This window comes from Syngnathus scovelli, chromosome 2, assembly GCF_024217435.2.
Source record: "Syngnathus scovelli strain Florida chromosome 2, RoL_Ssco_1.2, whole genome shotgun sequence".
NCBI lineage: Eukaryota > Metazoa > Chordata > Actinopteri > Syngnathiformes > Syngnathidae > Syngnathus > Syngnathus scovelli.
The window spans coordinates 21,323,370-21,336,948 of NC_090848.1; the positions used below are offsets into that span (position 1 = coordinate 21,323,370).

Below are 13,579 nucleotides of genomic sequence, written 5' to 3' on the forward strand. Positions count from 1 at the left end.
CAACTATTTCCTCAAAGAGACCTGTAATCGTCACTCCAGTCTTCAGTCAACTCATTGTTTTTATGGTTGCAGTTAGTCCACAGTGCTTAATGCACAGTGCCCCCTAGTGCATTACAGTTTGATGGTAAGAGGAAAATGCTGGCAAGAAGAAAATGCCGTAATTAGACTTTAGACTTCCTTTATTTGCCATTCTAATAAACTGAGTATATGGAACGAAATGTTGTTTAAAATAACAAACAATTTAGCAAAGGTACCAGACTGAGGCAATGTAAAATCTTCCATGACATGACAGAGAAGTTCTGAAATTCAGAAAGAGTGACCAAAATCACAGAATGGATCATAAAGCTTTACTCTAATAGATGTGAGTTGATTTCTGGCATTTGTCAGTAGAAATATTTTCGTTTTGTTTTGTTTTGTTTTGTTTTGTTTTGTTTTGTTTTGTTTTGTTTTGAATTCCAACTGACACCACTCAGGTTTATTGCACTCAAGCCTTAACTAAAAAATTGTTCACATTAAGATGAACAAAAAAAAAAAAAAAAAACAGGGCAGCTCGGTGGCGCACTGGGTAGCACGTCCGCCTCACAGTTAGGAGGGTGCGGGTTCGATTCCACCTCCGGCCCTCCCTGTGTGGAGTTTGCATGTTCTCCCCGGGCCCGCGTGGGTTTTCTCCGGGCACTCCAGTGTCCTCCCACATTCCAAAAACATGCTTGGTAGGCCGATTGATCACTCCAAATTGTCCCTAGGTGTGAGTGTGAGTGCGATTGGTTGTCTGTCTCTGTGTGCCCTGCGATTGGCTGGCAACCAGTTCAGGGTGTCCCCCGCCTACTGCCCGATGACGGCTGGGATAGGCTCCAGCACACCCGCGACCCCCGTGGGGACTAAGCGGTTCAGAAAATGGATGGATGGATGGAAGATGAAAAAACTTTTCATCTTCTATTTATTTGTGGGTGCTAATGCTAAACACAAAACTGAAAAACAGCCATGATTTGTTCATTCAAGACCAGTTTTTTAATTGCATGTATAAAAGATTCATCCAGGAGGAAAAGCCATTTGTATGCATGTTCATAGTGTTTCTTCACTTTTCCCAAAGTGACATGCTAACTACTTCCCTTGACATGTACATTACAGTCATTTTTATAGGTCCATGAGCACAAGTTCATTTAAACAAATTTGTCAGTTTTGGAAACTCGATACTTTGGAAACTCTCAGCGACAAAGATGTTTCTGTTTTTACACAGTCCATCCCTCCATCATCATCCCTTTCCTCTTGTCAACACACTTTTGGGCCAGCAGACTGTGTGGTAGTTTAGCCCAGCTGCCATCTGGGATCAATACTGAGTGTCATCCACAACAAGGTGGCCTGACGTTTTAATATCAGTCATTCAGACTGTGTTGTGCTTTCTGTCCTCCCACCAGACAGCTCTGTGTTTATTCTGCCCTCTGAGTGACTGAAGCCAAGCTCATGCATGACTCTCCGTATTTGCTCTTAACTGCCCTTGCAACCGAACTTCAGTGCAGTAAAACTTATAGTCCAAGTCATGGCAGAGCTTTTATTTTGGAACACAAATGTCTGCCACGCTACCAGGTAGGCCTGTAAGAGATGCTTAGTCAGCATTGGTACTTTCAAAGAGCAAATGATTTTGCTATTTGCACCCATAGAGTGTTGAGATGTAATAAGAGAGAATAAAAGGTTTTAGCTGGTCTGGGACTCCTGTCCGGCATTTAGGAGCACAAAGCGGGGCCTCAGGTTGAGGCATTTATCCAGGAGATCCTCAGATGATGGAGGTCTTCCATCCCCCAATCCATCCCCCGTACCCATAGGCCCTGTCTGCTAACCCAAACAGCCCACTGATGTGTTTAGAGTAAATGACAAAACCCAGGGCCCCTCGATGTCAGAGCTAGGCTTCTTTCCCTGGATACAGGCATGGACTTTTTCCCAGCTAAACAGCCTGGCGATTTGATTAGAGTAATATTTAATGTAGATTGAAAGAGGAGTCCACCTCTCCATGTTTACCCACCCACAGCGTATGACCCAATCCTATCCCCGTGTTCGCCTCTCTCGAGGTAGTCCTGTCTGATTTGATAAATGTCCACTGTGTGGCAAGAAAGGAAGGGATAACTTTGCTGTCCCACAGGAAATGATATCATGAGCAATGTCATGTGGTCTGGGGCTGATGAAGGGGCAGCTGGGCTTCTGGCTAGAGATTGTACAGATGGCAGGTCAAAATAGTGCTGAGCTGATCACCTATAGTATTCTGATACAATATACTGTGTTGTTCACATCCGGCAAGCTAAAGGAAACGGCACATTTGATGTCTCTTTCCCAAGGGTAGGTCCAATTATTCATGTGGGGGTGCTGTTTAAAAAGTGTCCCCTGGAAAACAGTTGGTACCCGCGTTGTTAGTGTGCTCGCTGGACAACACAAGATTACTTCTGCGGGAGCCTTTGGTTAGTACATTAAGCTACATCCGGCACCATTACAAACACTTCCTCCCTTGATGCATGCAGATCTGACCCGTCTGAGGAGGAGCACCCGAGTGGCCACAGGTCCAACTCCAAGATGGCCCTCCAGGGGCTGGAGGAGGAGGAAGAGGAAGCAGAGGGGGATGATGAGGAGGAAGAGGAAGGCAGCCTGACTGAAAAGTCTCACGATGAGGCTCCGGAATCCCCGTCTCCAGTTGCAACACGTGCATATGAAGAGGAAGAAGACGAGGAAGAGACTACTCCATTATCTATGAGCTACGAGCACTCTCGCAGGTACCCATTTCATTTTACTGGCATTTGTTAGCAATGTTGCAACTAATCGCAGCTGCTCATACAGTCTTTACTCATACAAGTATGTACTAATCCATGACATAACAATATAACTCTTCAGAAATGTGTCTTTAAAAGACAAGACAAAAAGTAATGGAATTAGGAATATTTCTTTATTTAAAGTTTTAAAAAAATTACACTCGGCAAGGTTAGTCAACAACCTCCACCGCTGTCCGAAAAATGTATTTAGACTACGTATCTACACAACTATAATTATGGTGTTTCTTGCTGTAATGTAAACTTCACTGTGACCAGTAATAAAATCTCAGTTACAAGTCATAAAAAAATAAATGGAAAATTTAATTTAAATATTTAGTTAAAAGACTCAAAATTGCCTAACTCATTGTCTATATACATGTGCCCTTCAATTGGCAAGCGACCAGTCCAGGAACGCATGTGACTCTTCTTCTTGCCTCATTTTTCTCCCTTCTGACTAATTAGTCCCTTCTTTTTCTCTTCCCTTCATTCAACTTAACATCTTCCTGAATCATTTTCCTCCTTGCATCCATTCTCATTTGCATTCACATCCATATTCGGCCCACCACTTGCGCCGGCATGCAGGTGTTTAGAGGAGGAGGGCTCTCTGCTGGACCTTGAAGGTCATTCCAGCTTTCCCAAGGGCCTGGATGTATTACGTAAAGCAGCCAGTGATGAGCAACATTTTGACGTTAAAGACATATTTAACACATCGCTAGAGTCGGAGACTTTGAAAGAAACGTTGTACAGGCAGGCTAAAACGCAGGTAGGTGAAGCAAAGACACGATAACAAGTAAAATACAGTGGAACCTCTGAGGTCAAAAAAAGTATTTTCCCGGATGCTGGGCAAGCTCTGATTTGGTTCAATTCATCAAAAAAAAAAAAAAAAAGATCTCTTCCACGGTTGTGATTAATACATGTTAATACAATACAGGCATTCAATGTTAGAGGTTCCACTGTGAGTTTTTAACACTGTGAATGCAATACTTGTCTGCTCGCTTCAAATCTAACTGAGTTTAACTGCATGGATGTTCAGACTTCAGTCTGCCTATTCAAGTGGTTTTAAAAATTTTGATGGCCCTCTTGGTGATGTCTTCTGTGTCTATAGTCTCTGATTGTTTAGTTTTACAGTATCCACACTATTAAAAGTTGAAAAAAAAATTGCATATTAAATTAGAGCCACAAGATGGGGCCAGAGAGGGATAATTATGACCCCTCCCCAAAATAAATATTTGAATATCTACTATCAGATATTTTTTAGATTCTGAACTCTATAACAAAAAGTGTTTACCACTGTGAACTCCACCTTTACAGCAACACCATATTATCATGATTAAAGAAAAGAAGTATGTTGATAGTGAAAGCTGTGTCAAAGGGATAAATCAAAAATCAGTTCATCCCAACTAAACTATATGGCAATATTCGTGTGGTCTTCTACAGGCTTATGCAATGATGCTGTCTTTGTCCGACAACAACCCTTTGCACACGCCCTCCCAGAACTCCCTGGATGCTTGGCTGGGCATGGGAGGCGGATCGTCTGAGACGAGCAGCTTTCACCCGCTCAACCACATCTAGACAAGAGAGAGAAATGGAGAGGAGGTTGGTGTGGTAGAAGGTGGCAGGAACAGTAGTTTGATTAGAGACACAAGTGGAGTGGACACAAGTCGTCATGAAGAACGGAGAATTCAGTGTGTGTGTGTGTGTGTGTGTGTGTGTGTGTGTGTGTGTGTGTGTGTGTGTGTGTGTGTGTGTGTGCGTGCGTGCGTGCGTGCGTGCGTGCGTGCGTGCGTGCGTGTGTGTGTGTGTGTGCGCGCGCGCGCACGCGTGCGCGTGTTTAAGAGAAAGAGGCGGTAGACTATAAGAAAGCACTGCTAAGCTCCTGTTGATGTGAAGGACATACATGATGAATGCTTCTCGACAGCATTGAAACTTTGCCGATCATCCCCCGAAGTGCGCTCAGTCTCACCTGGCGACAGCAGAGAGCTGACGTGACACTCTGTAGACACTTAAATGACTCGTGTCACTAAAAGCTCTGTGTGTAATGCCTGGAAGAAGAAAAAGAAGGAACAAAATCGCACTGCAGCGTTAAGACTATTCGGCCACAAGGGGGTGCTGTTTCTCACCAAGTAACATTTGACTCCAGATGAAACTCCACGCGGATTGCGTGTCACCGACTGCAGAATCAACGGGAGTGTGGAAATGAACGATAAATACACACAGACTGATTTTAATGTGCACAGTAAATTGATTTTAGTGGATTTACCAGCTTGATCATGCTGGCAATCGTTCAGTCACACATCATTTCATGTCACTCTTAAATGTTGTTTGCTTACTTTCCTCTTAGTTACCGCAGTATTCTTTTGTTGTAGGCACCTTCGTGCTAAATTATTAATATAATTATTTTAGAGAAGGACCAAAATTGTATAATAATGTCACATGGTGTACAAAATAACCTAGTTGTTCATAGCGATGGTGACACGTGCCAAATAACCCATAGAAAATATTTTGTTCTCTGACAATCATTTCATTTCCACTTGTTCCAATATATTTGATTTCAGAAGCATGTGTGTATGTAGTATTTATTTTTTGCTTGTTCACTCATTCTGTATGAGGTGGTGGGTGCGAGAGTAAGGAAAAGTCCTCTGTCTTCTTTTTTTTCCTTTGGTTGCTGAAGGAATAAACACCGATGAGAGATTGAGAATCTCCAGATTCGGTGTGCCATAACGGAAACGCTCCATGAAATGTTATTATTTATAGTGGAAGATAGTTGTAGTTTTAGTGGCACTGTAATGTCCTGCCGTGTTTAGTTTTCCTCTTGCTTCAGTTCCATTTCACCCGTATTAAGTATTATTGTGGGGGGAGCCTTTGCCGTTAGTATCACAAAAAGATATTACCACACTTTATAAGACAAATAGAATCTGTCTGCATTTGATAAGAACATGAAATTGTAATGTAGCCCAAAAGGCCTGGACCATTTGTCCGACCTTATTGGGGAATGGGACTCATGAAACCAGAAGAAGCATCTAAAATACATTTACTGGCATTACAATTCTGCTAGTTGGTCGTTCATGAATAAAAATGTTCTTTTAAACCATGGTGGCTCTACCGGATGCTCTCCTGTTCTTCTCCTAGCGTCAAACTCATTCCATAAATTAGCCGGAGGACATGACTTCTTTTGGACTGTAGATAGCTGTAGATAGACATCACGGGAGGCGTTTCTCGTCATCCTCAAACTCGGCCTGATGCTATATTTTTCAAGCTAGCACTTAATGAAACCACATGGGTCCAAGCCATACCCTGATCAGGCTTAGGTCTCGATGACAGGACAGAAGGAACACTGTACTTTTCTTTGGCTCCACGAGGACTGCTGCATCATCTCATTTTTCTGAAGATACAAGTCTCTTGTTTGATAAATCTCTTCATTTATTTACCTTTATAAAGATGTGGGTCGTTTCTATGTCGTGATTCATGTCAAGTCATGGACTACTGTAGTAAGAATGCGCTGTGTAAAGGCTTTGAAGGCATTGAAGCATTCCATTTTTCCCACTTCAGAAATTATTCTGGCAGATGGTCGTCAAGATATTGGAACGCGGTTGCTGTCCCCCTCCCCCGCTCACTGTTACAGGAGACAAAAAAATAGATATTGTTTCTTATTGACTGTACAGTATTTTAAAGATGGAAGATATGGTGCATTTGTCCGAAGGAAGAAAAAAAAATAATGGAAAAATATGGGTTTAAATGGATGGTGCTTGTTCGTTTGGATCTGAGTTGTATATCGCCTATGTTATGTTTATTGAAAACTGACAACAACAAAAAAATATGATATTGTGCATGACGTGTTTAGCGGTCATAATTATGTCCATTTGTGAATTGTGTATCAAATCAAAAAAAGATTAAAAAAAAATCAAAAAAACAAATCCGTAGATGCACTTATTGTAAATGTGGTTAGGTTTAGTAGGTTTGACTTCAAGTTCTTGACTGCCTTACACGTTGGGTGGGGCAAGTGGCTCTTAAAGAAATAAAAGAAGACTTGTGGAAGAAGACATAACAGGAAAAAAAACCAATAAAGGATTGTAGAATAATATTGAACAATTCTGAAATTGCAATTCTTTTGATGCTTGTGATTACTGAAGATGTACTTTAGAAAAATTTCATTGAAAAGACATGACTGATGTTAATTCTGTAGAATAGCAATGTATACCACATGTAATCTTTCCAATGTTATGAAGAATTTATACATGAAATTGATATGCAATAAAACCGGTGTGCTTTTTAAATGGAATTTTCACCTCTTCATGTTTTTTCCAGGTAGGGAACAAGAAGAGTGTTGTTTCAAGCATTTAGCTGTTTTTTGCTCCCCATCATATCTTGGACCATCTTTAGTATTAGGATATAAAAAACTAGCATATGCACAACATTGTTGAAAAAAAACAATCGGTATTTTTTCATGCCTCCAAAGGGGATCTTGAGGCATCAACTTTGACACAGCTAAGACTTTGCTGACAGACTCATTACCCCCATGATGACACCATATTCATTTGTATCATCAACATTAAGTTAAGCATATTTACTTGCTTATAAGAATCATGTGACTATTACAAATAGGAACATTAAGATACAACCAGAGAATGCAATTTTAGAGAAATTCAAAGTCAAAGTCAAAGTCAGCTTTATTGTCAATTTCTCCACATGCCAAAGACACACAAAGAAACCGAAATTTCGTTCCCCCCTATCCCACGGTGACAAGACATGGCTCACAACAGACAAACAAGTAAACAAGTATAACAAAAGCGTGCTGAATAAATAATGAATAAATAACACAACAATAAATAAATAAATAAATAGGAGGAGCAGGAAAAAAAAAAAAAAAGGAGCAAGTGCGCGTACAGCAGACATTTCCGAAAATAGCGCAACAGTGCCGCACGCTACGCAGAAGGGGGTAGCGAGTTCAGGGCCCTAACAGCCTGGAGAAAGAAGCTGTTGGCGAGTCTGGTGGTGCGGGAGCGCAGGCTCCTGTACCTCTTCCCAGAGGGCAGAAGGTCAAACAAAGAGTGAGCCGGGTGACTCACATCTCTGGCAATCGAGGTTGCCTTGCGGGCGACATGGGAGGTGTAAATGTCCTTCAGGGAGGGTAGCGAAGCACCAATAATCTTACCAGCCGTATTCACTATGCGCTGCAGGGCCTTCAAGTTCTGTTCAGTGCAGTTACCACCCCAGACAGCGATGCAACTGGTGAGGACGCTCTCAATGGTGCCACGGTAAAATGTAGACAGGACTGCCTGAGGAGCACATGCACGCCTGAGCTTCCGCAGGAAGTACAAGCGGCGCTGAGCTTTCTTTGCCAGTGACGAGGTGTTTTCGGACCAGGAGAGGTCCTCACTGATGTGCACCCCCAGGAACTTGGTGCAGCTCACCCTCTCCACCACAGCACCGTCGATGATCAGCGGCAGGTGTGTTGTGTGACCCTTCCGGAAGTCAACAATCATTTCCTTGGTCTTATTGACGTTCAGCAGGAGGTTGTTGTCCCTGCACCACGTGGTCAGAAGGTCAACTTCCGACCTGTACCGAGTCTCGTCGCCCTTCGTGATGAGACCCACCAGAGTCGTGTCGTCAGCAAACTTCACTATGCGGTTGTCGCTGTAGGTCGCAGTGCAGTCATGCGTCAGCAGGGTGAAGAGCAATGGACTGAGCACGCAGCCCTGGGGGGCTCCCGTGCTCAGCGTGATGCTGGCGGAGATTTTGTCGCCAACACGCACCACCTGAGGCCTCTGACAGAGGAAGTCCAGTATCCAGTTGCAGAGGGAGGTACTGAGGCCCAGCTCGTCGAGTTTGCAGATGAGTCGCTGCGGCACAATGGTGTTGAAGGCAGAGCTGAAGTCCACAAACAGCAACCTCACATATGAGTCCTTTCTCTCCAGGTGGGTGAGGGCCGAGTGGAGGGCAGAGCAGATGGCATCCTCAGAGGACCGCTTGGCACGGTACGCAAACTGGAAAGGGTCAATGGTGGGGGGGATTGCACCACAGTTAGCAAATACAGGGTGAAAAAAATTTGAAACATTACATAGGAAATTATGTTAAAAGCTATTGAGCAATAGGGAATCATGTGGAATGATGAGTAATGGTAATGATACTTAATGTTATGGAAAGATGTGAAATAAAATTAAATGTGGAATCTACACAGTTTAAGTTTAAAAGTGGAATAGTTTGATTCTGTTAAAATGTGAAAAGTAGAGATGAAAGTAAGCAAAATCTGAAGAATAGGTTTTAATTTGGGAGTTATGACAAAAAAGTTTGCATGAGCTCACCACATTAAAGTTAGAGTGGTTTGAATCAGTCCAAAAAATTGGAATGTTGCTTACAAATTTACATGAAATAAAAACTTAATATATAACACCCTATTGGGTTAGTGTTTTGTAGGATGGTTCCAAACTAGGGTTAGGGGGTTAAGGTTAAGTGGTTGGTTGGGGTTTGGGTCAGGGTTGGAATTTGGGGTTGGAGGTTCGGGTTAAGGGTTAGGACGTTACGGGTTAGGGTTAACAAACCAGAAATTACTCTAATATTAATGGTTTCATGAAAAGATAATGGTACTGTTTGTTTTCCTTGCAGTGTGACCAGATGAGGCCGTGCGGCGCAGTTAACTGGCGACTGTCCCTTTAATAGGAAGCTCAGAGGCGGAAGTGAAGCAAGCACTTCCACAATCAAAACATTACTGGTGCGCAATGGGCGAGTGTGCTTCTACCAAATAACATTTTGCTTTTCCGTCGAGGAATTTCCCTTCCGCCATGCTTCAGCTGAACGACACGGTGGAGCCCGAGAGTCCGGGAGCCGCGGTTCTCCATCCGGCCGAGGCCGAGGAAGGAGTGGAGGTCGCTTTCACGCCACCGGAGGCCGGGCGGAGCCTGGGACACGGAGCCACTGCAGCCTGCTGCGGGCCACTGCAAACGTTGACGCCTTTTCACGTGCACAACCCCACCATGCAAGCCAAAGTCAAGGACTATTTTGTGTTCCGGGTACGACGTCCATTTCCTACGCTTCCATTCGTCATGTAAAGAGAGTGTTATATGATGATGACTGACTGACAATGGCAGTCCGAAGTAAGAGTAACAGTACAAATATGTGGCTTGGTGGTGGCAGTCCGAAGTAAGAGTACAGTACAAATATGTGGCTAGGTGTGGTGGTGGTGGTGATGACGATGATGATGATGACGATAATTGTGAGGAAGCTGACTCATCATCTGTTTCATGCTGATGCCAGCCAGGTACCATCGAGCAGGCGGTCAGCGACATCCGGACTGTGGCGCTTCCCTCTGAGGATGGAGAAGTGCTGAGCGTCTGGCTTCTGGCTCAGTAAGTCTCATTCTTACCTTGAACCATTCGCTCATTTTAAGTAGCTCTGAAACACTTTCTTTCATGTGTTATTTCTACTGGAAGCTGATGTCAAACATTTCCAACTAAAATACTATAATAATATATAATAAATTAAATGCTTGAGTGACTGAGCACACTTTTCACAGACGTCTGGGAGAAAGAAATGTTTCGACAAGAGAGCCGAGTTTTGATTTTGGCTTTTGAGGTCTGCACAATAAATGTTCTCAAAAATGCGTTAACTGGCTTGAATGAGTAAGGAGTGCGCAAGTGTGTTGCTGCTATCGAATAGTGAGTTATCATGTCAAAGTAAGATGACAATCATCTGTGCAGGATTGACCACTGGAATAATGAGAAGGAGAGACTTGTCCTCATTACGGACAGGTAAGACAAAAAGCACACATCAATGTACTTTCATGTCATCTTTCAAAAAAAAGATCCGCCTTTTTATTTTTACACACAGTTAGCTAATACTAATATGTGCCAACGCTGCAACTTGCTTTACGTTTTGCTCTTGATATAAGCTGCATCAAAGAGGTGCTTTTGTTTTGTGGTCATCTGAGAAGCTCAGTGGTTATTGTTTGTTAGTTGTATGTGCATTAACTCCTGTGTTTCGTACCAGTGGGCCAGAAATGCACAACAGCTTGCTCATCAACATTTTTTTTTTCACAAGCAGGCATAAGATTAATTTAGTTGTTTTAGTTCACCCTTAATGAGTGGGCAATTACACTATTTAAAGAGTTAATTTTCTATATTATGTTCCCTTTAACCAAAAGTTGGTTTTCCTTCACATGTGCAGGTCCTTGCTGGTGTGCAAGTACGACTTCATCAATTTGCTGTGTCAGCAGGTCATCAGAATCTCGCTCAACGCCGTCGACACCATTTCAGTGGGCGAGTTTGAGTTCCCGCCCAAATCCCTGAACAAGTATGCATGTCTCATTTGACCCTTGATCAAACTTTATGATTACCAGCATTACGATTCTAATTGATTTGCCTCCATTGCCATATACAGTAATTGTTTGGTAATTTCGATATGAATCTTTGTATTACAATTTCTATTAAGTTTAAGAGACGTTTGAAACAAATTGTACAAATTGTTATGGGGAAATGCAGAGAAATGTCAAGACACAAGGCGCCAAAGGCAGGCTTAGCTCAGTCTGCTGTAACACTTGGTAAAAGCATGGAAATAAATCAACAACAAAATCAGAAAAACAGTGCAAGGAACTCATAGCAACAGTGTTTTTGCCTGGGGGAAAAAGGGCCCATCTATTTGAAGGAAGCATTCATGTGTCTGAAGTAGACCCGGTAACTGGGGCACGACGGCTAGTACAGAGGTTAACATTTCAGTAGGCTAATAGCATAATTGTCATAAAAGTAATTTTTAACATACTGTCACAAATCTATAAGAATACTAATGTGGTCTATAAAAGTAGTTTATTATTTTTATATGTCATGTGTAGATTGTGAAGCAACTGGAATCTTCTGAATGCCTTCCAGAATGACGTGGGCAATAACAGTAACAAGATGTTACTATGACACCCTCAGTATTTACAGGGCATTGTTTTTACAGGAGAGATGGTGTTGGGGTTCGTGTCCAGTGGGACAAGCGTCCCCGGGCCTCCTTCTTAAACCGCTGGAACCCGTGGTCAACAGATATGCCCTATGCCACCTTCACAGAGCACCCCATGTCCCACGCAGATGAGAAGGTAGCCTCCCTCTGCCAGGTAATCCCTTCAGACTAGGTTTAATTGGACACGCTTTTTTTTTTTTCAAAACTTTGGGCTGGTAGTCTAGACTCGTTAGAACCACGTAGCTCTGTCCTGGTTGATAATAAAAGTTGTAGTCTACTTCTTTTTGTTAGCGATTCAAAGCGAATGACAGGGTTTACTGTAAAGAACTTTTTTTCATTGTGTATTTATTTCTGCTCGTATGTACAGCTGGACAACTTTCAGACCCAGCTTGTACAGGCGGTGAAGAGAGCCCATAAGGAGAACCCTATCCCTGGTCGGGCCAACGGAGTCCTGATCCTGGAGAGACCCCTCCTCATTGAGACCTACCTGGGCATTATGTCCTTTATCAACAATGAGGCTAAGTTGGGCTATTCAATGACCCGTGGCAAGATTGGTTTTTAGAGACAGTTTCTCCAAACGGCACCCTTGTTTGTGTTGTGTCAAGGGAGATTGTACAAAATGAGCCTTTGCAGGTTGTAGCAGACAAATAGTCAGCCAGTTGAAGACTTGCATGAACTGTCTCCTCATTTGGTTTTAGCGCCCCAGTCCTTTCAAGAGCTACCATACTTGCATGGGCCCTTTGACTGTATTGGGTATGTGACAAAAAGTTGATGAGAAATACGACGGTGTTTGCTTCTGCCTTTTTCTTATGTTCCTTTTTTGTCCTAAACTGGGTGTGTTGCAATCTTTTCTTACTTATTTGAGCATTAACTGTTAAAAGTGGCGTTCAGTGCCAAAGATGTAATGGCTGTGTGCCTGCAGTCATCATGAGACTCCTGTGCGGATTCTTGGAATGGAAACTATTGTATATCCAGTCACATGATTAAGTGGAATAAGCCTTGCTAATAGGGGAATTGATCATGATGTGCTCTGTCTTTCTTAACAATTCAACTTGTTTACTGTGGAAAATTAGATAATATTCTTCACAATGAAAACAAATCGTAGGTGACCTTAATAAATGATCTTATGTGACCTTTTTCTCTTTTTTGGCAAATTTGCCTATAAATGGGGGCTACAAGAGTATTGTGAGAGGAGTGTTAGGGCAAACACAGACTGTTTTGTTTTTATCATACTCCATCTTGTCCAGGGACATGGCCAAATGGAAGTTGTGCACTATTCAAATGTGATTGCACATGATATGATATACGCGTATCGCTTTCAAATCTCTGTAGCTCAGGAATGGGAGGCATTTCAAAATGGACAAGAAATTGAAGCAAACAAAGTAGTCTCTACTTTTTTCCTGCAACTGTATGCAGATTATAGCCATAAGAGGGCCAGCACATTTTTTGTCCATATATGGCAATTTTGTCTGGTTAGGTAAGTGTCTTCCCCCAGTAGTGCTAATGAAAAATTGCAGCCCCTCCATCATTTAAGTTGTCCATCTCTGCAGTACGTAGTCTTTAACATCTCTTCATGCTTGAAATACAAAATTGTAATATGAAAAGTACTTTGCCAAATGCACAGAAAGCCTTTTTTTTTTTTTTTTTGCTCTTTCTTAAAAATGATGTATTTTGTTTCATCCAAAGAACCCATTATGTCGTAAGCTCTCCATCAGGTCCTGTGATTCCACATAACTTGTACCTAATAGGGTGTGTATGTTAGTGTTTTCTAAGGCCCCTTTACAGTATTATGCCAGAGAAGCCAGCTGTCCAGCCACCTCTTGTTTTAAAATTAACTGCAATGAAACACCATGAAA

The 13,579-nt window shown here is 42.4% G+C and overlaps 2 protein-coding genes across 12 annotated transcripts in view; both read left to right on the forward strand.

Moving 5' to 3' along the window:
* Positions 1-7,071, forward strand: part of prdm16 (PR domain containing 16) — a 164,507-nt gene extending 157,436 nt beyond the window's left edge. For 9 of the 10 annotated variants that reach the window (XM_049753497.1, XM_049753501.1, XM_049753498.1 and 6 more), the window contains 3 exons: positions 2,508-2,756; positions 3,375-3,555; positions 4,230-7,071. In XM_049753497.1, the coding sequence (XP_049609454.1) occupies positions 2,508-2,756; positions 3,375-3,555; positions 4,230-4,364 (565 nt within the window). In that variant the 3' untranslated portion in view covers positions 4,365-7,071. The remainder of the gene's footprint in view (positions 1-2,507; positions 2,757-3,374; positions 3,556-4,229) is intronic. The other variant, XM_049753504.1, reaches the window with a different exon arrangement.
* A 2,378-nt stretch (positions 7,072-9,449) lies between these two features.
* tprg1l (tumor protein p63 regulated 1-like) lies at positions 9,450-12,855 on the forward strand. 2 transcript variants are annotated; one of them, XM_049753551.2, is made up of 6 exons: positions 9,450-9,799; positions 10,044-10,135; positions 10,487-10,537; positions 10,953-11,078; positions 11,724-11,859; positions 12,091-12,855. In XM_049753551.2, the coding sequence occupies exons 1-6, from the start codon at positions 9,572-9,574 to the stop codon at positions 12,283-12,285; spliced, it is 828 nt and encodes a 275-aa protein (XP_049609508.1). In that variant the 5' UTR covers positions 9,450-9,571; the 3' UTR covers positions 12,286-12,855. The 2 variants fall into 2 exon arrangements, with proteins under 2 accessions (XP_049609508.1, XP_049609507.1); XM_049753550.2 differs by having other exon boundaries at positions 9,453-9,799; positions 11,724-11,877.
* Positions 12,856-13,579: the final 724 nt, after the last annotated feature.